This window comes from Somniosus microcephalus, chromosome 2 (assembly GCF_052327205.1).
Source record: "Somniosus microcephalus isolate GS21.2 chromosome 2, FLI_Smic_1.0, whole genome shotgun sequence".
Taxonomy (NCBI): domain Eukaryota; kingdom Metazoa; phylum Chordata; class Chondrichthyes; order Squaliformes; family Somniosidae; genus Somniosus; species Somniosus microcephalus.
Window position 1 is genome coordinate 84,669,125 of NC_140988.1, and position 26,085 is coordinate 84,695,209.

At 45.9% G+C, this 26,085-nt stretch overlaps 1 protein-coding gene across 4 annotated transcripts in view; it reads right to left on the minus strand.

The window, feature by feature from the left end:
- Nucleotides 1–26,085, minus strand: part of fstl5 (follistatin-like 5) — a 1,173,542-nt gene that overhangs the window by 561,574 nt on the left and 585,883 nt on the right. For all 4 annotated transcript variants that reach the window (XM_086010874.1, XM_086010870.1, XM_086010888.1 and 1 more), the window contains exon 5: nt 19,202–19,398. In XM_086010874.1, the coding sequence (XP_085867000.1) occupies nt 19,202–19,398 (197 nt within the window). The remainder of the gene's footprint in view (nt 1–19,201; nt 19,399–26,085) is intronic.

The following is a 26,085-nucleotide window of genomic DNA, read 5'->3' on the forward strand; positions in this document are numbered from 1 at the left end:
GGGCCAGATCTAGGTTAGATGTCAGGAGCAATGTTCCCTTTAAGCTGCGCGGCCACACAACGCTCCAGAGTTTCCGCGCAGCAGGTGAGTCGGCTTTTAAATTGAAAAAAACGTGTATGCGCGGAATTTTGAATGGGCCGCGCAGCCCGTTAAAGGGGCTGCGTGGCCCAAAAGTAATTACAGAGAACATTGGTCAAGAGCTAGTTCTTTTCCCAAAGAATAGGGAACCTCTGATTCACTGAATTCCTTCAAGTGAGAGCTGAACCTCTTTCTGCTTGGGGCGGACATCCCATCTTACAAAAGGTAGATACTTCAGGGAATTCAGGGCCAGAATGATCTCCTGGACTAGTTTCGATCGCCTAGATGGGTCGGAGAGGAATTTCCCAGAATTTTTCCCCCCAAATTGGCTTGCGTTTTAATCTTGTTTTTTGTCTCTCCCAGGAGATCCCATGGCTTTGGGTGGGGTGGGGAGCGTACATATTGCAATACGCAAGGTATCGTAACTGTGTGGGACAGGCTGGATGGACCAGAGGTTCTTTATCTCTCTGTCGTTGTTCATATGTTTACATACATAGGATATACGGCCCAGAAACAGGCCATTCGGCCCAACCAGTCTATGCTGGCATTTATGCGCCACTCGAGTCTGCTCCCGTCTTTCCTCATTTAAATCTATCAGTATGACCCTCTATTCCCTTTTACCTCATATGTTTATCTAACTGCCCCTTAAATGCATCTATACTATTCGCTTCATCCACTCCCTGTGTTCGTATGTTGTTTATCGCAACAGAACAGTATTTTCACACATGGACTGTTACTACCGCCATTGAGTATCTCGCTGTGATTAACTACAGCATTCAAATATCTGACAGGAGCAATGGAAATTCATTTTCCAATAGGCTGTTTGGGAATCCAGAATCAAATAGTGCTATAAATGTAAGCATAATACATCCTTACAGACACTGTTAAGCATTAGTAAACAACTGGTTTACATACTAATCATTTAAATCAAACACAATACTTGCTGGATGCTAGTGCAAATTAATGCTACGTATTACATGAATCAACAAATAAATATATCGTCAGAGGTTATAATTTTTTGTTAATTAATTGAGTTATTGCTAAATATATATGCACAGTACCCACGAGCAACCGATTACTATGGTTTGCTTTGAGAAATCAGACTCACTAGTTTTGTACTTTTAAAAATAAATAAAAGTGACTGCCATATAAACAATGAGACCATTTATGTGAAAACCAATTTAATAATTTAAAATTTTCTCTCAGTTTGACAAACCCTTTACTTTGAGCTCAGATATTTTTTTGAATGAGAGAGAAAAAAATCAATTAAAGTTTTGTTGAGCCAACACAATAGAAAGATCAGACAGTTGGTTTCAAAAGACAACTTTAAAAAAAACAGGCAAAGATAGGGGGTCTCTAAAGCACAGCGAGTTTGAAAGCCCTTCAGCTCCTTAGCTTTTTCATTATGTTCACTCTTGCATTCATTGCTAGCCACAGAATGTGGAATTTTTTTACATATAGATCAGAACAGAAATTGTATAAAGTTCTTCACAGAACACTGCTCTGCTAATAGCATTCATAAAAGATAATCTGTCCTATTATAAGAACATTTCATGGTTGGAGGTTTAGAAATTAACAAGAAAACTGTTAAAGACAAGACTAAAGAAAACATGCAAGTAAACTGAGACCTGTTGGCAACTCGATTTCATAAAGACTTCATGTAGCACAGCTTATTTCTCACGTACATAGCGTCAGCATTGTCGATAACCCTCAAAAGGAAGAGCATGGCACATACGGATTATTAAATTAGGCCTAGTTTGGGATGGAACCACTGCCCACCCTAAACAAGGTCACCCATGTCAGAGAGAACATGGCTGGGGGTGGGGGTGGGGGCGGCGGGGAACGAGGAGTGCTGAAGACTTCTAGGCTGGGAGGTTCCTTGGCCCCAGTCTGAGATCTGGCAGCAGGCTGGTACGTTGAAAAGAGGTGCATGCATCTGCTGGCTGGCAGAAGTGAAATCTACCTGGGACTTGGAGAGTTTGGACAATGTTTTTTAGCCTCTTTATAAGGGGGTTCATAGGAGCTAACCTTTGTTCTCCTCTGGCCTGGTGGTGCTGACAAGGTGGTGAGTGGCTGGCCAGGGCTGCATTTCCCGCCCCCCTCTTCTGGCAGGCACTTGAGGTGCACCCCTAGTGGTGGTGGATTCCCACCCTTGAATTGCTAATGCGGGAACCTCGCCCCGACCACAGAAAACGGAGTGTAGTCTGTAGCAGAGGCTCCCAGCAGACGCATCCCAGCACTTATGTTGCGATGTCAGACCCATGTGTCATTTTCTCTCTCCTGTCTTCCACCCTGTCACAGACATTCCCTTTTGTTCTTTCCTCCCCTCCCCCTTTTCCCTGCCTTTGCACTTGCTTAAAAACTGTTAAATCCCCCAGATTTTCCAGTTCTAACGAAAGACCAGCGAACTAAAATGTGAACTCTGTTTCTCTCTCCACAGATGCTGCCTGACCTGCTGAGTGTTTCCAACATTATTTTTTACTTCAAAATTCCAGCATTTGCAGTATTTTGCTTTTGTGAAATTTAATTTAGTTTGAGTTGGCCCCATCATTAGTTGGCGTAGTGAGCGTAGGTAATTGCAGGGGATAGATTTTAAATGGAAGACCAGTTTCAGTAATGTTACTCACGGGACTGTTGAACGGTGAATGTGCGGACCTTTGCATCAATATAGTTTGCACCCATATGACCAGTGACACCTTCAGTGGTCCAGGCCCTGATCCTGGCTTGGAGCCCCAGGTGGGTTCTACTTTCACAGGGATTGGGCAGGTATGGCTGCACCAATCATACACCAGATCCCAAATGAGTGATTGGCGCTTTCCGATTGCACTGATGCTGGATAAGCATTGTAAATAGACTTAAAAAAAGCCTCTATTTTAGGACGACGAGACCTTCTGAAGCAGGTCGTCTCAAAATGATTCAGCTTCACGCTAGTTAGAAATGCAAACCCGAATGATGAAACATTCAGGCATCCTATGGAGCTGCCTTTAAAGTTGAACTTTAAAAAAAAATTATTTCTCCTTTTGGGGGCATCACTGGTAAGGCCAAAATTTATTGCCCGTGCTTAGTTGCTCTTGAGACAGTGGTGGTGGACCTTCATCTTAAACAGCTGCAGTCCATGTTGTTGTGTATGTACCTTTAAGAGAATAACTGGTCTCAGACTGCAGTACCGGCAGTGACCACCCCTGTATAAAAGGCGCTAGAGAGCCTCTGTTGTTTAGTTTCGTTTATGCCTTTCACCAGTAAAGATCTGTTTGTTTTCTCTCCTGCTAGTCCGTGTCTCAATCATTCACGGACTTAACACTGGCAACGAGGATGGGATGGCCAGCACATGGCGAACCACTGCTGCCAGCATTCTCGCCAAGAAGAGAACAGCTGTCAGTGTGCAGAGGAACCTTGATGTGTGGATCCAGAGTAGTAATTCCACCCAAATTGAAGGATAGAGTGCTCAATGAGCTTCATGAGGGTCATCTGGGAGGGGTAAAAATGAAGAACTTAGCCAGAGTGTTTGTGTGGTGGCCAGGAATCGATAGAGAAATCGAAGAGATGACCAAGAGCTGTACAGGATGCCAGAAGGTCCAAAACGCCCCACCACAAGCCCCTCTACATCCATGGGAGTGGCCCTCATCTCCATGGCAAAGGGTGCACATTGATTTTGCTGGTCCCTTCATGGACTCGATGTTTTTAATTGCGGTGGATGCACATTCAAAGTGGCCAGAGGTAATAAAAATGTCCTCAACCACCACGGAAAAAACTATCACAGTTTCACGAACCATATTCGCCAGGAATGGGCTGCCTGAACAGATTTGCTCTGACAATGGACCACAGTTTGTGTCTGAAGAGTTCCGGAGGTTCTTAAAGAACAATGGTGTTAAGCATTACACATCTGCCCCATATCATCCAGCCACTAATGGATTGGCCGAGAGGTTTGTCCAAACATTCAAGAAGGCTATCAAGGCAATGTGTAATGAAGATATACCCCTACAACACAAGGTGGACAACTTCTTGTTTGCCTACCGGAATGCGACACAGGCGGTTACCAACCAAACTCCAGCCATGATGTTCTTCAATCGAAGGCTACGATGCCGCTTGGATTTGGTTAAGCCAAACGTCCGAAGAGATGTGGAGAACAGGCAGTTTCAGAATATGAATGAAAGGCCGACCAGGAGTTTTAAGATAGGTCAACCAGTTTTGGCCCGGGACTACCGCACTGAGAAATGGCAGCCAGGAACGATTTGTACACGACAAGGACCTCTCATGTATACCATGGACGTTGGGGAGAGCATTGTAAGACGCCATGCTGACCAGATTCTAGAGTCACTGGAAAACGTCAACTTCACACCACGATCTGATACACCTGGTAATGAAATCGACGTTCCAATTGCAGCTACCGCAGAACCGGTAATATTGGAAGCAGATGAACCAAACAACGACATTGATTCCGACTCACCATTGCCAGAAGAACCTGATACCCCAAAGAGGCGTTATCCAGACAGAATCAGGAAGCCTCCTCAAAGACTGAACTTATAATTGCTTAAACTTAACCAATGTATCTAGCAACAGTAATTGTGATTGTAATTCGTTATCATTAGTTGTTAAATGAATGTTATGTACTGTTTATCTAAAAGGGGAGGAATTGTTGTGTATGTACCTTTAAGAGAATAACTGGTCTCAGACTGCAGTACCGGCAGTGACCACCCCTGTATAAAAGGCGCTAGAGAGCCTCTGTTGTATAGTTTCGTTTATGCCTTTCACCAGTAAAGATCTGTTTGTTTTCTCTCCTGCTAGTCCGTGTCTCAATCATTCACGGACTTAACACATGTGGTTAAGGTACACCCACAATGTTGTTAGATTGGGGAGTCCAGGTTTTAACCCAGCAACGATGAAAGAATGACGATATATGTCCAAATCAGGATGGTGTGTGACTTGGAAATTATGGTGTTCCATGCGTCTTCTGCCCTTGTCCTTCTAGGTGGTAGATGTAATGTATACACCTTTAAGGGGGGAACTACTTTTTACAGCTCATATATGCTGTAGTACCGGCAGTGACCACACCTGTATATAGCACTGAGTAGTAATCTGTACAGTCAGTTCCACTGTGAGCCACATTGAGTAAACACCTGTTGTACCGTTTCTCCTGCAGTCTGTGTCTTATTATACACAGACACAACACTGGCGACGAGGCAAGTTCAAACCTACTGGCAACTCTGCATCATCTCCCGGGGATTCGTTCCTGGAGATCAGTGGATTGGAGGTCAAGGCCAGAGACTCAGGCGTCGACCACGGCCAACCGCCCAGTCATCCAGCAGAGACTCGAGAATTGCGGGGGAGGCTGTAGAGAGCCAGGCTTGGCTTTCCAGTCGCGGTGGTCCAGCGAAACGGGCTAGCAACAGGTAGTGCGCAGACCCTTCCCGGACAGCGGCGGGCTAGAGCCCGACCGAGCGGCACAGCAAAGGGCCGAGCAGCGTCGACGGAGGAGAGAGAGAGAGGGCAGAGCGCACAGGGCGTAGCCGGTGTTCAGGGGCCGAGCAGCGCCGAAGAGAGGGAGAGAGAGACGCACAGAAACCCGCGAAGCGCTGCCATTGCCACGAGGACCACCGAGAGCGGTGTTGGCAGCAGCACAGGAGAAGCGCGCGAAACCTACAGGGCGCTGCCATTGCCACGAGAACCGCCGGGAGCGGCGTTGGCAGCAGCGGGGGAGGAAGGAAAGCGCGGGAGACGCCATTTTAAGCCATTGGGAGACGCCATTTTAAACCACACCCAAAATGCCGAAGAGTGGCAGTATCACCGCATTTGACAATGAAGTCGAAGATTGGACTACATATGTCGAACGAATAGAGGTATACTGCAAGGCAAATGAGGTGTCAGATGACAAGAAAGCGTCGGTATTGTTACATTTAATGGGTACAAAGACGTATGGTTTATTACGAAATCTAGTAACCCCAACGAAGCCAATGGAAAAGAGTTTTGAAGACATAGTAACGATACTACAGGGACATTTAAACCCCACACCGCTGCTGATAGCAGAAAGATTCCAGTTTCACAAACGGAACCAGCATAAGGATGAAAGCAATGCTGATTATTTAACAGAACTGCGCAAACTATCGAAACACTGCCAGTTTGGAGCGGGACTGGCAGATACCTTAAGGGACAAGGTTGTGTGTGGGCTTCAAAGTGAAGGAACCCAGAAACGGCTTTTATCTGAAAAGTACCTTACGCTGACAAAGGCTTTCAGCATTGCGGTATCATATGAAGCAGCAGCACGGGGCGCTGCAGAGATACAACAGAGACCGCAAGAATATGGCACAAACGAAATGTCATATGGAACAGAGAAGTGCTATCGCTGCGGCAGAACAATACACGACCAGAATGATTGCTGGTTCAAAGACAAAGTGCGCAGACAGTGTGAAAAAGTAGGACACATAGCACGAGTCTGCAGGTCGGGAAAGAAAACCAGAAATAAGAAACCTACCAAAGGAAAGTACAAGAAGGTACATAAGATGACGGAGAATAGTTTAGACGAACAAAAGAGTGATAACGACTCCGAAAGCAGGGAACTGAGTTGTCTGAAACTATATAATGTGATCACAACGGAGGATCACCGAACCATTTGGGTCACTCTCAAGATAGCAGGAGTCCAGGTAAAGATGGAATTGGACACAGGATCAGCCCTAACAGTCATAAACCAACGGGACTACGAGCGGCTATTCTCACACATACCCTTGAGAGACACAAAAATTATTTTGAAGACGTACATGGGGCAAAAAGTCTACCCCAAAGGAAAAATAAGGGTGACCGTTATATATAACGGTAAGGAAACACCAAAACTAGACCTGTATGTATTGCAAGATGGAGGACCACCATTACTGGGACATGAATGGATCCAGAAAATACAACTGGATTGGCATTCCATACAGGCACTGACTGTGGCTGCCAAAAAGGATGACGACGTCACACCTGGGCGACTGTCAAATATCCTAACTGACGTGAAGAAAGTGTTCCAGCAAGGACTTGGAACACTAAAAGGCATGACAGCGATGATTAAAATTGAAGAAAACGCAAGTCCAAAATTTTTTAAGGCCATGCGATTCGCCCAGCCGTCAAAGCAGAGCTGGAGAGTCTGGAACGTTCAGGTGTACTGTCCAAGGTAGACTGGAGCGAGTGGGCTACACCCATCGTCCCCGTGATGAAAAAGTCGTTGAGCAGCACGCCTGGGGAACCAAGGAAGGTTCGCATCTGTGGGGACTTTAAGGTTACAGTGAACCCGGTCCTTCACACCGTACAATATCCACTTCCACGGATTGAAGATATTTTCGCCTCGCTATCTGGAGGGAAACGCTTCACTAAGATTGATCTGACCCAGGCGTATCTGCAAATGGAGGTAGAAGAAGCATCAAAAAAATACCTCACAATCAACACCATAAAGGTCTCTACCAATACAACCAGCTGGTATTCGAGGTAGCATCAGCTCCGGCTATTTGGCAGAGGGCAATGGAACAAGTCCTGCAAGGGATCCCAGGGACCCAGTGTTATTTGGACGACATCCTGGTCACGGGCGAAAATGACAGTGATCACCTTGCCAACCTGGAGCAGGTGCTCACTAGATTGCAGGAATATGGGCTCCGAGCTAACCGCCCCAAATGCGAGTTTTTTAGAAAACAGATCTCGTATTGTGGCCACGTTATCGATAAAGAGGGGTTACATAAGTCCCCAGAGAAGATTGAGGCAGTAGTCAAGGCTCCAGCACCGGAAAATGTGTCACAACTGAGGTCGTTCCTCGGGCTGGTAAACTACTACCATAAGTTCTTGCCAAATTTGTCTACAATACTACACCCACTGAACACACTACTGCAAACTGGGGTGCCATGGAAGTGGAGTGACGAATGTAGACGAGCTTTCCAGAAGAGCAAAACACTAATCACATCGAAAGAGGTATTGGCCCATTACAACCCAGCATTACCAATTCGGTTGGCATGTGATGCGTCACCCTACGGCATTGGAGCGGTGCTGTCGCACAAATTCTCGGACGGCTCAGAGAGGCCAATAGCCTTTGCGTCACGATCACTAACCTCAGCCGAGCGTAACTATGCCCAGATTGACAGGGAGGCCCTCAGCCTAGTGTGGGGAGTGAAAAAGTTCAATCACTATCTGCACGGGCAGAAATTCACCTTGCTGACTGATCACCAGCCTCTTGTCTCCATTTTTAATCCGAAGAAGGGCGCTCCGGTGATGACTGTGCAACGACTACAAAGATGGTCACTTTTTCTAGGGGCGCACCACTATGAGATTGAATATAAGGGCACGAAACAGCATGGAAATGCTGATGGGCTATCACGCCTGCCACTGCCTACTGCGGAGGAAGCACCAGCAGTGGATCCTGTCGAAATATTCCATTCGACTACAGTTGAATACCTACCGGTAACTAACGCTTGTATCGAAAAGGAAACCCGAAATGACCCGACACTGTCTCGGGTATATGATTTGCCGGTAAAGGGATGGCCAGCACATGGCGACTCACTGTTGCCAGCATTCTCGACAAGGAGAGAACAGCTGTCAGTGTGCCGGAGGACCTTGATGTGTGGATCCCGAGTGGTAATTCCACCCAAGTTAAGGGATAGAGTGCTCAATGAGCTTCATGAGGGTCATCTGGGAGGGGTAAAAATGAAAAGCCTAGCCAAGGCTTATGTGTGGTGGCCGGGAATCGATAAACAAATCGAGGACCTGACCAAGAGCTGCTCAGGATGCCAGAAAGTCCAAAATGCACCACCACAGGCCCCTCTACACCCATGGGAGTGGCCCTCATCTCCATGGCAACGGGTGCATATTGATTTTGCTGGTCCATTCATGGACTCAATGTTTTTAATAGCTGTGGATGCGCACTCGAAATGGCCTGAGCTCATCAAAATGTCCTCCACCACCACGGAGAAAACTATTGCAGTCCTACGGACCATTTTTGCCAGGAATGGCTTGCCAGAACAGATTTGCTCCGACAACGGACCACAGTTTGTGTCCAAAGAGTTCCGGAGGTTCTTGAAAAAGAATGGGGTAAGGCATTACACATCCGTCCCGTATCATCCAGCCACAAATGGATTGGCTGAGAGGTTCGTACAAACCTTTAGGAAGGCAATAAAGGCTATGTACAATGAGAACATTCCGCTGCAGCACAAGGTGGACAATTTCCTGTTCGCCTACCGGAATGCGACACATGCAGTCACCAACCAGGCCCCAGCCATGATGTTCTTTAACCGGATTTGCTCAGACCAAACGTACGAAGAGATGTTGAGAGTAAGCAATTCCAGCACATCCATGAGAAGCCAACAAGGAGCTTCAATGTAGGGCAACCAGTCTTGACCCGCGACTACCGAATAGAAAAATGGCAGCCAGGAACGATATGCACACGGCAGGGCCCACTAATGTACACAGTGGACGTTGGGGAGAGCATTGTGAGATGCCATGCTGACCAGATCCTAGTCACAGGAACAGGTCAACCCCATGCCTCGCCCATACGTACCTGGTGATGAACCCGACGTACAGGTCGCATCTACCCCAGAAACAGTAACATCGGAAGCTGATGAACCAACCAACGACAGGGGGACAGAATTGCCTCCGCACCAAGAGCAAGACACTCGGGAAAGGCGCTATCCAGAAAGGATCAGGAAGCCTCCCCAAAGACTGAATATATAAATAGACTATTTTCAGCTAATGTTGCATGTTAAAAGTGTTAATTGTAATTAGTTTGATATTTAATTGTTAAATGAGTGTTATGGTACTGTTAATCTAAAAGGGGAGGAATTGTAATGTATATACCTTTAAGGGGGGAACTACTTTTTACAGCTCATGTATACTGTAGTACCGGCAGTGACCACACCTGTATATAGCACCGAGTAGTAATCTGTACAGTCAGTTCCACTGTGAGCCACGTTGAGTAAACACCTGTTGTACCGTTTCTCCTGCAGTCTGTGTCTTATTATACACAGACACAACAGTAGAGGTCGTGGGGGTGGGAAATGCTGCCAATGAAGCTTTGCTGAAATGCTGCAGTGCCTCCTCTATATAGTACATACTCTGGGCACGGTACGCCAGTGGCCGAGGAAGTAGATGTTTAAGCAGTGGATGGGCTGCTGATCAAGCGGACTGCTTTGCCCTGGATGGTGTCGAGCTTTTTGAGTGTTGTAATTGCACCCATCCAGGCAAGTGGAGAGTATTCATCACACTCCTGACTTGTGCCTTGTAAGTGGCTGAAATTCTTCTGGTTGGCAAGTTAACAGAAAAAGTTATTGTACTCGCATCAAACTTTTTGCCACAGTTATGGTTTGAAGAATTTCATGCCTACTAAGTTTTTATTGATAGATGGCTCACATGAGAGTCAGCGCTTTGCTGATTTTCAAAGATTCATCAGCAGATGAGGGCTAGTGAACAGAGCTCTGTGCTTCAGCTTAAACATGCATTTGCAGAGCTCCGCTTCGCCTTATTATAGAAAGATGCTTGTATCAACTGCAGCTATATTAATGGTGTTAGATAAAATCTATGGATAGCGTCAGCCTCAGATCAGTTGTAGCACTCTCGTCTCTGAGTTAGAAGGTTGTGGGTTTAAGTTCTACTCCAGAAATTAAGCACATAATCTCAGCTGACACCCCAGTGCAGTACTAAGAGAATGCTGCACTGTCAGACATACCACCTTTTGGAGGAGGCGTCAAACCGAACACCCGTCTCTCTTCTCAGGTGGGTGTAAAAGATCCCATGGCACTATTTGAAGATGATCTGGGAAATTCTCCTCATTTCCTGGCCAATATTTATCCCTCAACCAACACCACTAAAACAGTTTAACTGGTCATTTATCTCAGTGCTGTTTGTGGGAGCTTGCTGTGTGTAAACTGGTTGTCGTGTTTTCCTACTTTACAACAGTGATTACACTTCAAAAGTATTTTATTGGCTGTGAAGTGCTTTGAGATGTCCTGAGATCGTAAATGGCATTATATAAATGCAAATTCTTTCTTCCTTCTATCGTACCATTTGGAAAACTAGAGATTCCATCAGCTGGTTAGGCTGTAGTTAGGTGTTCTATTTTGGGTGGCTCACTTTAAGAAGGAAATCAAAGCCATGGAGAGGGTGGAGGAAGAGATTCACTAATATCCCCAGCCTTCACCTGCAGGTATTCCTTCACTTACAGTCTTAGATGCTTTCAATCAACTAATGCCTCACATGTTATATAATTGTTTGATTTATGTACAGTTATATGTTCCCTCTTTATAGTCTGCATGCTGATACCTTGGTTTGTCTGCATCTCATAGCAACGAGATGTCATTCTCACTTTTGCAATCTTTTTAAAGAAGAAGACAGCCCATAATAACTGCAGATGGTAGTCCCTCAAACCTCAGCCTTCTCACCCCTATGAGGGATTATAACTTCAAGGGAGGGAGGCTATAGAGGGATGTGGATAAGATGCCAGCTTCAGGTTTGTGCTCTCCTTCTACTGAACTGGCCTCAACAACCTATTTTAACCTCTCTTTCTCCTCTGTGATGTGCCCAAGGAAGTAAAAGCAGAAGAAGAAGAGCTAGGCCCCTCTGCATCCAGTAATTCAGCACATGTACTGTCACTCGCTCTTTCCCTCTCAAGCACCAGCCCAGAGACATCCACCCAAGGGCAGTTAGAGAGTGAACCAGAGTGGACTGCACTGGGTAAAGCACAAAGGACAAGTAAACAGGAGCAATTGGGGTGGGAGACAAGGAGGAGGACATTGCTGACTGGAGAGTAAAGAGATGTTGCCCTTTAGTTGAAGATCCTGGGGATCCAGATCTCACAGATTCTGGTTTTGAAAGAAGGATGCTTGTAGAGCATCAATCATATGTTCAGGCAGTAAGAGCTGCCAATGTGCTGCAGATGGCAAGGCAAGGGGAGGAGCGAATACCTGCATGTGCAATACAAGATCGATGGCTTTGTAGAATTACAGCCCATCCTGAAGTGTGTGGCAGCGCCAGGCAAATCTGCAGCAGAAGCCCTCTCAACAGATTCCCTATGGACAGTGTGTGCTTCACCTCATAGATGGTCAGATTGCTGCCATAGAGGCCTGGGGCACAATATTAGACAGAGTTGTCTCTTCTGGCCTCTAAGTAGTTGGGACTGGCTTACAGACAAGTATTGCACAGGGCTTCACTAAACTCATTGGCACCACTAGTTCTGCTTTTTGGCAGGTCAGTAGCCAAGCAGAGACAGTGGCCAGTACTAGTAGTGTGGCAGGAATGGGCTCAGAGATGCTCTTTCTCAATCACAGCACGTGCGGATCCTCCAGCCAATCTCCTCAGATGCCTGTACATGCGGCTGAAAGTGCACAGGGCCAGGCTGCCCATGCAGCCTATAGCAGGTTCATTTCAGGACTTGGGCGCTGAGAGACAAGTCCCAAGGCGTTCATATGGAGATACAGCAGCCAGCACTGATTCTACAACTTGGGTAGTTTCTGGGAGGAGTTTTTGATTAGAGTTAAGAATTTGCACATCACACACTGGCACTTAGTAAGAAGTGCTGGGCACATACAATCAATGGGTTTTGATTAACATTTTGGTAGCACTAAATTGTTCTGCATGCAGACAGTGTTCGTTGGAAGATTTGGTGGGGAGTTCGATGAGGTGCCATCAATGTAAATTGATACACACAGGAAAGGATATGTGGATGATGTGATACTCATGTGAAGTAGGAAAGATCTACACAGGAACATTAAGGCAGCAGCTAGATATGGTGGTCAAGAGAAGGTCTGCTTTCGCAGTGTGGCACTAATATGTCTTGCAGCCAAGAAAAGTTTGCTTGTTGCATTTTCATCAGGCTGCTACTACTCCCCAGGGAAATGCAGGTAAGAGTGTCTCTGCCTGTATCCTAAGATGTGGAGCTCCTGCCAGGTAAGTGCCATGTGTCTCTGGTGCAGTCACATCAGCCTGGCCTACCTCCATTCACCCTCCTGCTCTAAGAGGTTTCGCCCCTTACAAGGGCCCACAAAAACTGACATGTAAGGCGGGGATCCAGTGTATCTGGGTCCCGGTAGAGTTTGCAGCTGTTGTGGGATTCCGCTAGACAGCTGAGGAACTTTGGCACCATTATATTTTGGGAGCACTAGCACAATCTCTACATCACCTGCACTGATATTGTGCTGGCACAAAAAAAGCTATAAAAGTAGACCCTTACTCTTACAATAATTCTGATTTGCACTTGTATTAATAGACCCACATACAGAAGTAATCTGAATCATTCCAGAGTTGCCCGGTTCAGCCAGCTTTTACTGCTAGCTGATTTTGGGGGAGTATGTATACAGCAACAAGAAAAACCTTTTGGTTTATAGAGACCAAAATAACTGATGGATGCCAGTTGTGATGAAATATTCCATTCATCACTCATCAGTATTTCTCTGCCTGTGACTGTGGTTGGTTTCAGTTTCATTTCCATTGTATTGTACTGTGTGTAGGGCTCCGCCCATACCTGGCTCCTATGTAAGCTGGCCCAGCCTGCAGCACATCCAGTACGGCAGACCTCTGGATGGAAGATACATTCTCCTCTGTGTGTTACCTTCTAAGTCAATAAAAGCCTTGTTTTGTTTCGCTAACATCGAGTCTCAGATTTATTGAGGCACATCACCAGTTACAGTCCCCACCATTTATAGCGTGCGCATTGGTGTTAATGCAATTAGCCCACTACAAGCGTTGGACAGTGTATCATCTTTTAGAGACACTGAGAGAGAATGGGAACAGGGAAGGAAACAATCAGCTGACTGAATTCCAATTCCGTCCCCACCGTTATTGTTAATAAAAATTTAATGTGGAAGGGGATCAACTGATGGTTTGTTCAGGATTTAAACCAAAGATTTTCCAATGTTCCCAAATTACCAATTGAAGAATCAGGAGCTGGTAATCTGCAGGAAATGCAGGAGAGACAGGGTTTCTTGAATTTCTACAGCAGTTACCGGCAACTGAACCATGGGTGAGAATTCTAGTTCAGAACGAGTGATTGTTAACAATGAGAGAGGGCGTGGGCTAAAAATCATGCAGTGATTTGAATACAAATATGTTAACGAAATGAAAGAACTTATTGAACTGCCTGAAATAGCCGACGCACTTAACGGGCTGGATTTTCTCAGCCCCGAGGAGGCGGGACTGCCGGTAAAGTTGCAGAATTTGGGGGCATGTGGCAAACCTGCCCCTAACCCGCCTCCGTGCCCTCTTGCCAGGAGGCGGGAAGCCATCCTGCACCGGGTCCCGTCTCCTCAAGGCGGGAAAGGGATTAAAGCCTATTAACTGCCTGTTAACAGGTAGTTAACAGGCAGAAAATAGGATAATCCCCATTTTTCATTTCAAAGTGCAGGCTTCCCAACCTGGGGGAAACCCGCCGGGGTGTAGGAGGTGAGTAGGAGGTCTGCGAGGGTCAGAGGGATCTGAAAGTGCAATGTAGGTGAGTGATGGGTGCAAGTGTGGAGTGGCAAGTATGTGAGGTGCGTGTAAAGTGTTAGAAAATGTTCACTTACATTTGTTTCTGCCTACAGCCTTCAGCATCTGTGGAGCCGGAGTCCCAACATCTCCATTGTAGGGATCACAGACTGGCTGTTGGATCCTCCGATCCAACAGTCATCTGATTTCTACAAAGCAGAAAGGTTTGATGAGTCCTGAACACAAAGACTCATCAAACTACACAGAATGTCACTGTTTGACAGCTTCACAGAGCTGTCAAACGATGACATTTCTACTTTCAAAATGTCTTGACAGATGTCACGTCATACATTACATAGATACATACATAGAAGATAGGAGCAGGAGTAGGCCATTCGGCCCTTCGTGCCTGCTCCGCCATTTAATGAGATCATGGCTGATCCTTTAATTCAGTATCCCGTCCCCGCCTTCTCTCCGTAACCCTTAACCCCTTTTGCCCGTAGAAATATATCTAATTCCCTCTTAAATATATTTAATGAGCTGGCGTACACTGCCCTCTGTGGCAATGAGTTCCACAGGTTCACCACTCTCTGAGTGAAGAAATTCCCCCTCATCTCTGTCCTAAATGGTTTAGCCCTTATCCTTAAATTATGTCCTCTAGTTCTGTTCTCACCCGCCAAGGGAAACATTCCTTCTGCATCCAGTCTGTCTAGACCTGTCAGAATTTTATACACTTCTATGAGGTCCCCTCTCAATCTTCTAAACTCCAGTGTGTACATCCCTAAACTACATAGTCTCTCCTCATAGGTCATTCCCGCCATTCCTGGTATCAGCCTGGTGAATCGCCGCTGCACCCCCTCCATGGCAAGAACATCCTTCCTCAGATGAGGCGACCAAAACTGTACACAGTACTCGAGGTGTGGTCTCACCAGTGCCCTGTACAGCTGCAGCAAGGTATCCCTGTTCCTGTATTCTAACCCTTTTGCTATGAAGGCCAGCATACCGTTTGCCTTCTTGACCGCCTGTTGCACCTGCATGCTCGCCTTCAGTGACTGGTGTACAAGAACACCCAGGTCTCTCTGTACTTCCCCCTCTCCCAATCTATTGCCATTTAAATAATAATTTGCCCTCCCGTTCCTGCACCCAAGGTGGATAACTTCGCACTTGTCCACATTATAGTGCATCTGCCATTTATCCGCCCAATCGCCCAGTCTGTCCAAATCGCTCTGGAGCTTCCTGGTCTCTTCCTCTGAGCCCACCCCCCCTCCTAGTTTAGTGTCGTCTGCAAATTTGGAAATGCTGCATCCGACTCCCTGATCCAGGTCATTAATGTAAATTGTGAACAGCTGGGGGCCCAGGACAGATCCCTGTGGTACCCCACTTGTTACTGCCTGCCATTCAGAAAATGAGCCGTTTATTCCAACTCTCTGTTTTCTATCTGACAGCCAGTTCCCTATCCACGCCAAAACTTTCCCCTTTATCCCATGAGCCTCAATTTTCCATGCTAATCTTTTATGTGGGACCTTATCGAAGGCCTTTTGGAAGTCCAGGTACACCACATCTACTGGCTCTCCCCCATCTATTCTACCAGTTACTCCCTCAAAAAATTCCAATAGATTAGTCAAGCACGATTTACCCTTTGTAAATCCATGTTGACTCTGTCCTATCCTGTCCCCATTTGCTAAGTGCTCCGCTATTTCATCCTTAATGATGGACTCCAGCATTTTGCCCACAACTGATGTAAGGCTTACAGGTCTGTAATTACCTGCTTTTTCCCTACCCCCCTTTTTGAATAGTGGGGTAACGTTAGCTACCCTCCAATCCATCGGCACTGTTCCCGAGTCTAATGAATTCTGAAAAATCATCCTTAGTGCATCCGCTATCTCTAGGGCCACCTCCTTCAGTACCCTAGGATGCATGTTATCAGGCCCTGGGGATTTGTCCACCTTCAATCCCTTTAGCTTCCTTAACACCATATCCTTAGAGATATTGATTTGCGTCAGTTCCTCCTTTGCCAATGTCCCTATTTTTCCCGATATCCCAGGGAGGTTTTTTGTGTCTTCCTTCGTAAAGACTGACCCAAAGTATGCATTTAGTTGATCTGCCATTTCCTTATTTCCCATTATATATTCCCCCGTATCTGACTGCAATGGACCAACTTTGGTTTTCACCAGTCTTTTCCTTTTGATATATTTATAAAAGCTTTTGGAGTTAGTTTTTATATTTTCCGCCAGCTTGTTTTCGTAAGCTATTTTGCCCCTCTTGATCATGCCCTTTGCCCTCCTTTGCTCTATCTTAAACTGTTCCCAATCTTCCGCTCTGGCGCTTTTTTTGGCTATTTTATACGCCCTATCTTTGGATTTTATGCTGTCTCTAATTTCCCCTGTTATCCACGGTTGAGTCACCTTTTTAGATTTCCTTTTATGCCAGATTGGTATACACAATTTTTGCAATTTTGTCATTCTATCTTTAAATGTTTGCCATTGTTTATCTACCTCCAGTCCTCTCAGGAACGTTGTCCAATCAGACCTACTCAGTTCCCGTCTCATGGCATCATAATTCCCCTTGTTTAAATTCAGGACCTTAGTCTCTGAGTCAATTTCTTCGCTCTCCATTTCGAGTGAGAAATCGATCATGTTATGATCGCTCTGACCCAAGGGTCCCCGTACAACAAGATTACTGATTAGTCCCTTCTCATTGCACAGTACCCAGTCCAATATAGCCTGTTCCCGAGTTGGTTCCTCGACATATTGATCCAGATAACCATCCCTTAAACACTCAAGGAATTCCTCCTCCTCATTATTTTTACTGATTAGGCTAGTCCAATCTATATGTAAGTTAAAGTCACCTATGATGACAGCTGTGCTCTTATTGCACGCTTCTCTAATTTCCCTCGTGATGCCCTCCCTAACCTCTATTTTACTATTTGGAGGCCTATATACCACTCCTATTAATGTTTTTCGCCCCTCGCTATTTCTTAGCTCCACCCATATAGATTCTGTATTAACTGAGTTAATATCCTTCCTTTCAATTGCATTTATCCCCTCTTTTACTAGCAATGCTACCCCTCCTCCCTTTCTTTTTTGTCGATCCTTCCTAAATACTGAATACCCCTGTATGTTAAGCTCCCAGCCCTGCTCACCCTGCAACCATGTTTCCGTAATCCCAATTAGATCATAATTATTAACCTCTATTTCCACAGCTAATTCATCTACCTTGTTCCTGATGCTTCTCGCATTAAGGTATAAAACCCTCAGGCTTTTTTTATGCTCACATTTTTTATGAATTAGTTTGGCCCTTTGTTTTTTGTTCCTCACCCTTTTACCATTTATTTCTGTCTGCCTTTCACTTTCCTCTATTTCACTACATAGGTTTCTAGCCCCCTGCCATACTAGTTTAAATGCTCCCGAACTGCTTTATCAAAAATTACCCCGAGAACATCAGTTCCATCTCTGCACAGGTGTAGACCGTCCCTTTTGTATAGGTCACACCTACCACAAAACTGGTTCCAATGCCTCAAAAATTTAAAACCCTCCCTCTTACACCACTGCTCAAGCCACGTATTTAGCCTAACTATCCTGTTCTCTGTACTCTTACTAGCACGTGGCACTGGTAGTAATCCAGAGATTACTACCTTCGAGGTCCTACTTTTTAGCTTGGCTCCTAACTCCCTAAATTCTACTTGTAGGACCTCTTCCCTTTTTTTAGCTACGTCGTTGGTACCAACATGTATCACGACAACTGGCTGTTCCCCCTCCCCCTCCAGAATGTTCTGCACCCGCGCCGAGACATCCTTGACCCTTGCACCAGGGAGGCAACATACCATCCTGGAGTCTCGGTCGCGACCACAGAAACCCCTATCTATTCCCCTTACAATCGAATCCCCTATTACTATAGCCCTGCCACTCTTTTTCCCTCCCTTCTTTGCAACAGAGCCAGTCATGGTGCCATGAGCCTGGCTGCTGGTGCCTTCCCCCGATGCGTCACCCCCCCCGACAACAGTACCTAAGACGGTGAACCTGTTGCTAAGGGAGACAACCCCAGGGGATTTCTGCACTACCTTCCTGCCCTTGCTCTGCCTTTTGGTCACCCATGTACTGTCTACGCTGGCCTTAACCTGCGGTGTGACCAACTCACTAAATGTGCTATCCACACCCCTCTCAGAATCGTGGATGCTCCAAAGTGAGTCCATCTGCAGCTCAAGGGCCGTCATGCGGTCCCACATGAGCTGCAGCTGGACACACTTCCCGCACACATTGATGTGCTCTGTCACTGACTTCCCCCTAATTGGCCTGCTGAGCCCACCGGGCAGGCTTAACAACGTCAATCAGGGGAAGATCCCGCTGGTTGGCCAGAAACTGATGGAGGCGGGACTGAAACCAGGCAAGCAGAAGTCCCGCCTCCAACACGTCTCCATTGAGAAAATCCAGCCCAACATGTTTTAAGTGTTGCCTTTGTAATTGATTCCTATGCTACGAGCAAATGGTTAGTGTTATTTGCCCAATATATGTAGCTGCCCGTGGTAATTGGACAGTGTAAGTGAGGGGGACTGTAACATTTTACTGCTGGGATCCACCACTAGGAGATTGAGGTCTCTTGAACCCATAAACTTATAACAGAGCTATAAAGAGAATTATCTCTATTTTCAGCTTTAATTCTTTGAAAAGGAGAATTCACAACACCCATTATTGATTTAATTCTCATGCATTCTTCTACCCACCTGAGCCAATTCATTGCTGTCTACAAGCCCATCGTCATTTGAATCGAAATATTCAAACATATTATCCACCAGAAACTTTTTGAGAGACATTTTGTCTTCATTTTCTTTTTTATTTCGTTGTCGGATGTATTTCTGATTCTGGAGATCCAGAAGCATGTTTTTCAGTTTGCTGTATTCAGTCAATTTGCACTTGTCACCTAGAACAAAAAAAATGACAGGAGATTAAAGATGGTTAGTTGCAAAGGACGCCATCAATTCACAATAAAAATCACAACAGCTACTAAAAGTTATGCCGACAATCATGAGGTTTTAGTGTGACACAAAAAGAATTCTTCCATGACACATAAAAGGTTGCATTAATAACATAAAATAATGCCACAGGAATTTGATGCGAGTGTATTAGCCAGTGAATGCCCACAGGAATTCGATGCGAGTGTGTTAGCCAGTGAATGCCCACAGGAATTTGATGCGAGTGTGTTAGCCAGTGAATGCCCACAGGAATTCGATGCGAGTGTGTTAGCCAGTGAATGCCCACAGGAATTCGATGCGAGTGTGTTAGCCAGTGAATGCCCACAGGAATTTGATGCGAGTGTGTTAGCCAGTGAATGCCCACAGGAATTCGATGCGAGTGTGTTAGCCAGTGCACTATATTAACGCGCAACGGAATTTCAGCCTGAGTTGTTCGTAGCAATGACCAATGAATATCACATCTTTTCTGCAACAAGATCAATTTCTTTAAACAGTTATTATTAATATGAGTCACAGAAGTGCTTGTGGATGATCAAAGATGAGACATTTTTATTCGGATAAACTATGTTATCATTTTTGGTATTGCTTCTCAGAAATTTCTTCAACATTCTGCTTTGCAGCAGTGAGGGCAATGAGAGCTAGTTGCAGTCCACCTCTGGTGGGGTCTAATCTTCCTGATATCCCTTCATTGCTCCTCATCTTCTTCCAGTATTGTGGACATACCAAAAAATGTCAGTGCCTAAACACTTGGCATAAAGCCACCTGCCAAACTAAATGGGAACAGGAAAGAAACAAATGAAAAAGCAAAAAGAAAGATTCAGAAATAGCCCCATGATACTGCTACGAGACTTACTATAGGGCTCTTTAAATTCACATTCTTAAACAGCATAGTATACAGCAGCCCTGGATGGCGATTTTATATAGGTGGTTGGATGACAGTGCTGTACAATAGTAAATATCGGGAAATTGTTTGGATGTAATTAAGGCCCAAGTTTAATTTAACAAACTGCAAATGTATTGATTCATTCAAATACAAATTGAATTTTCTTTCAGAAAATAACATTATATGATACAGCATATGAATAATTGTAGACATGACGTGTTAAGTGTAGCATGCTTGGGAGAAACAGGTGACTTTGAACCTACGATTCCCAAAGCTCTTCACCACTGGGGTTTTCTTCACCTCATTGGATGCTTTGTCTGTCATTGACTAATTGATAGAGATTGATTGAGTGCTATGATTAGTCAATAACTCCATTATTGTTGTATCATTCTACTACCAGGATGGTAGAAGGCGAACTAGATGGACCGTGGTCTTTTTTCATCTGGCAATTCCTAAGTTCCTACATTCCAAACCGGCAGGTGCTTCTGGGGCCAGTACAACATCAATCCACAACTGGATGGGGTGCTAAATGGGCAGAAATCCCATGTAACAGATCTCCCGCCTGTTTTTGCGATCCCACTTTCTGCTCTTTTATCAGAAGGAACAAATTGGAAAATCAACACTTAAGCCTCCAGAATGATAGTCGATTACACGATCAGAACTATATGACTTGGTTCATTTTGTAGTCACATTGAGCACCTACAAAACATGAAATTCGAGCAATTTTATCAAAGCTCTCATAGAATCTGCCTTTGGATATTTTTTGGCATGCTGTCACCAATTTTACTCTGTCAGAATAATCAAATCAGCTTCTTCAAGCACATCTACCAAGAAAGTATGAAAGAATTCATTTTCTGCCAGCATGGATGATAGATTCAATTTCCTTCCAGTACTTCAAAACCGGGTAAAGTTACATTTATCTTCCTTAATGTGTCAGTGAGGTCGCTGAAATTTCATGCATCAATTCTGTTGAAAATCACTCACCCATTTTTTTTTCTCTTTCAAATAACCAGCTGTATTCTTGTATTTTTTGGAATACCACATTACACTGATTTATAGAGCTACAATTAAATAATGTTCAGCTAATGTCTCTAATCAGTCACACCATATGTAAGAACTTATACTTAGAAAATTCCCCACCCAAGAGATGGCAGTGGTTACTAATATTGAATAATAAGAAGCTGTGGTGGAGCCACCAGGGGGACTCTGATCTAATGTACATAATTATCTTTAACAAATTATTAGCTGCAGAATGAAGCTGTATCTTTGTTCATATCATTGCATGTACATAGCGCGGTCCCTTTAAGAATGAGACCAAACGCGATGACGTCATCACGTGGATCACGTGATCCTCCAGCGGCGGGAAAACGTGATGACGTCATGACGTCAGGCTGGGGAGCCGCCCTAGCCAGTCCTCATGGAGCCAGCAAAGAGTACAGACCTGTAATGTAGTTCTCCTGGAATAGGCCGGAAAGGATACAATAGCCTGGACGGTCGAAATGGACAACGCTTTCGACAACACAAAAACCGCTCTAGCCAATGCGACTATGTTGGTGCACCCTCTGCCAGGTACCACCATCGCCCGTACCACCGACGCTTCCGACTATGCCATAGGCGCTGTGCAGGAACAGTGGGTCAACGGGACGTGGCAACTAAGATGGGAGGGAAAGTAGTGAGTGAGGAGGACATAAAAAACCTGCAAGGGGACATAGACAGGCTAAGTAAGTGGGCAGAGATTTGGCAGATGGAATACAATACTGGAAAGTGTGAGGTTATGCACTTTGGCAGGAAAAATCGTAGAGCAAGTTATTATCTTAATGGCAAGAAACTTGAAAGTACTGAAGTACAAAGGGATCTGGGGGTCCTGGTGCACGAAACTCAAAAGGTTAGTATGCAGGTGCAGCAAGTGATTAAGAAGGCCAATGGAATGTTGGCTTTCATTGCTAGGGGGATAGAATATAAAAATAGGGAGGTATTGCTTCAGTTGTACAAGGTATTGGTGAGACCACACCTGGAATACTGCGTACAGTTTTGGTGTCCATACTTAAGAAAGGACATACTTGCTCTCGAGTCAGTACAAAGAAGGTTCACTCGGTTAATCCCAGGGATGAGGGGATGGACATATGAGGAGAGGTTGAGTAGATTGGGACTCTACTCATTGGAGTTCAGAAGAATGAGAGGCGATCTTATTGAAACATATAAGATTGTGAAGGGGTTGGATCGGGTGGATGCGGGGAAGATGTTCCCGATGATGGGTGAAACTAGAACTAGGGGGCATAGTCTTAGAATAAGGGGCTGCTCTTTCAAAACTGAGATGAGGAGGAACTACTTCACTCAGAGGGTGGTAGGTCCATGGAATATGCTGCCCCAAAAAGCTGTAGAAGCTACATCATTACATAAATTTAAAACAGAAATAGACAGTTTCCTAGAAGTAAAGGGAATTAAGGGTTACGGGGAGCGGGCAGGAATTTGGACATGAGTCCAGGTTCGGATCGGTCATGGCCCTGTGGGTAGCGGAGCGGGCCCAGGGGCCATGTAGCCTGATCCTGCTCCTATTTCGTGTGTCTAATTCTGTTAGATTCAGGAGATGGTTCTGTGATAGTGGATTGGCGGTTAGGATCAGATCAGCCATGATCTTATTGAATGGCGGAGCAGGCTCGAGGGGCCGATTGGCCTACTCCTGCTCCTATTTCTTATGTTCTTATGTTCTTATAACCACTGGCATTTTTCAGCCGCCAACTCCGGCGCAACGAACGCAAATACAGCACTTTCGACCGGGAGTTGCTGGCGCTGTTCCTGGCCATCTGCCATTTCCATTTTTTGTTAGAAGGATGTCCCTTCACTGCGTTTGTAGATCACAAACCACTGACCTTCACCATGGCCAAGACCGCCGAACCGTGGTCGGCTCGACAGCAGTGACAGCTAACTTTCATTTCAGAATTCACGACAGACGTCCAACACGTAGCTGGCAAGGACAACTTGGTCGCCGATTGCCTTTCTCACACGACCGTACGGGCGGTCCAGCTGGGCATCGATTATGCCCTCATGGCTACCGATCAGGCATCCGACCCTGAAACACAGGCGTATCGCACCGACACCTCTAGCCTCCAACCGACCGATGTGCAGTTCCACGCTGCAGGCACCTCGTTACTCTGTGATGTCTCCATGGGAGATCCCCGCCCGATCGTTCCAGTCGCCTGGCCCGGCAAAGTTTTCGACGACATACATGGGCTTTCACATCCTGGCGTGAAGGCATCTCAAAAATTAATGCTGGCTAAGTTCGTCTGGAGAGGAATGCGTAAGGATATCCGCGACTGGGCTAACACCTGCGTCGTCTGTCAAACGTCTAAGGTGCAACATCACGTTAAGGCCCCATTGGCCACATTCGCAGTACCAGAACATCGATTCGACCATGTCAACGTGGACCTCGTCGGGCCACTTCCACCGTCACAGGGGTTCACACACATCCTCACCATGGTCAATCGTACTACTAGATGGCCAGAGGCAGTTCCTCTGGCATCTACTACGTCCGCTGATGTCGCCAGAGCATGCCTCTCCTCGTGGGTCGCACGTTTCGGCGTTCCGGCGGACATTTCTTCAGACCGCGGTCCACAGTTCTCTTCCGAGCTCTGGAACGCTGTGGCCCAGGGTCTCGGCACCAAGCTTCACCGCACCACGGCCTATCACCCGCAAGCAAACGGTTTGTGCGAACGTTTCCACAGATCGTTAAAGGCATCGACCCGCAAGCAAGCGGTTTGTGCGAACGTTTCCACAGATCGTTAAAGGCATCGCTGAGGGCCAGCCTCCAAGGCGCCGGATGGGTGGATAAGCTTCCGTGGGTCATGTTGAGTCTCCGCACGGCACCCAAAGAGGACCTGCAATCGTCCGCCGCGGAGCTCGTGTACGGCCAGCCACTCCGCGTACCGGGAGATTTCCTGCCGCTTCCAACTGAGCCGTGGTCCGCAGCCGACCAACTCAGCCGCCACCGGAAAACAGCCAGGGTTTTTGCGCCTATCCCAACTTCGCATCACAGCCTTCCATCTTCACACGTACCAGCGGAGTTAAAGAATGCTGAATTTGTATTCATTCGTCATGATGCCCATAGGGATCCGCTCAAGGCCCCTTACACAGGCCCTTTTTGTGTACTGGAGACAGGCGACAAGAGTTTCTCTGTGGACATCGGTGGTAAACCCGACCACATATCCATTGACCGTCTCAAACCGGCACACCTGGACATCGACCGACCAGCAGAGACCGCACAGCCACCACGACGTGGTCGACCTCCTGCTGCATCCACGCCAGACCGAAGGCTTCCATCCGCCAGCCCACCCGCTGTTCAACAACGTCCACTCCAAGAATACAGGAGTCGCTCTGACAGGCTTGTCAGACCTCCTAGTCAATTGACTTTTACTGTTAAAGACAATTCTGGGGGGGCGCATGTGGCGGAGCCACCAGGGGGACTCTGATCTAATGTACATAATTATCTTTAACAAATTATTAGGTACAGAATGAATCTGTATCTTTGTTCATTTCATTGCATGTACATAGCGCGGTCCCTTTAAGAATGAGACCAAACGCGATGACGTCATCACATGGATCACGTGATCCTCCAGCGGCGGGAAAACATGATGACGTCATGACGTCAGGCTGGGGAGCCGCCCTAGCCAGTCCTCGTGGAGCCAGCAAAGAGTACAGACCTGTAACGTAGTTCTCCTGTGTTTTCGTTTTAAACTCTGTTGATTAGTATTAAACATTGTTTGTTTGATAGACTGACTCGACCTCAGTCCTTTAGTTAGGAATCTAGCCATTCCTACAAAGCTATCAAATCAGTGATGCACTTAATCTGATATTGGAATACTGATCTGCTTCTGAGGTTTTGAACACAAAATTGTTGTGTACAGTTTTCTAAAAGACACTAATACGCTTGCTAAAGCTCAAAACATTACATGCATCATGTGTGTGTGCATAAGGTGATCCACATGCAAATTCCACGCAAAAATACCCATGATTCTCGTATAAGAGGGCCAACATTACAAAGCTCTCGCCACCAAAATCCACACCATGTCACCACAAGTGCGTTCTCTCTACTCTTTCCCATTTTAACCAGTATGTTGTCAGCTGTTGCTGAGCGCTTGTAGTGCTGTGACATTTAAAAGGCAACTCTCCCCCCCAGCTTCAGTCCTGGCTACTACTATTAAGCGTAAATCTCCTCTCCCCTTTATATGCTGCTGAGCTATCTCTCATTTTAAATATGCAGTGGGAGTCGGGAGAAAAAGTTGCAGTTAAATATCATAGCACTAGTGGAGCAGAGCAACAGCTGACAGCAACAGTGGATAGCACGTCAGTGGCTTGGTAATACTAGTTCTCCACTATCATCAGTGAAACTGCTTCAGTAGGAGGAAAACCTGTCAGGAATAATAGCTGAGGGAATATATAAGGTGTCAATCTTAACCCACCCACCTCCCTCGCTCCACCTGCAAGAACAGGATGGGGAGTCTTTAAAATGGAGCATTCCCACTGGAATCTCTCTGGCCACCATTTTAACTGCTCACTGCAGTTAGGTGGTGAAGCGCCTGCCAAAAGCTGGCAAGAGCCTTAAATGTATGTAAATCAGGGTCCCATTATGTTAATGAGACTTCAATTGCATTTTAATCCAGACCCGAGAGGGAAAGCTTCACCTTTCCTGCCAGGTGAAGACAGGTTGGCAGCTGTTGGGAGGACAAAGAGGCTCATGAAGGTAAGTGGAAAACTT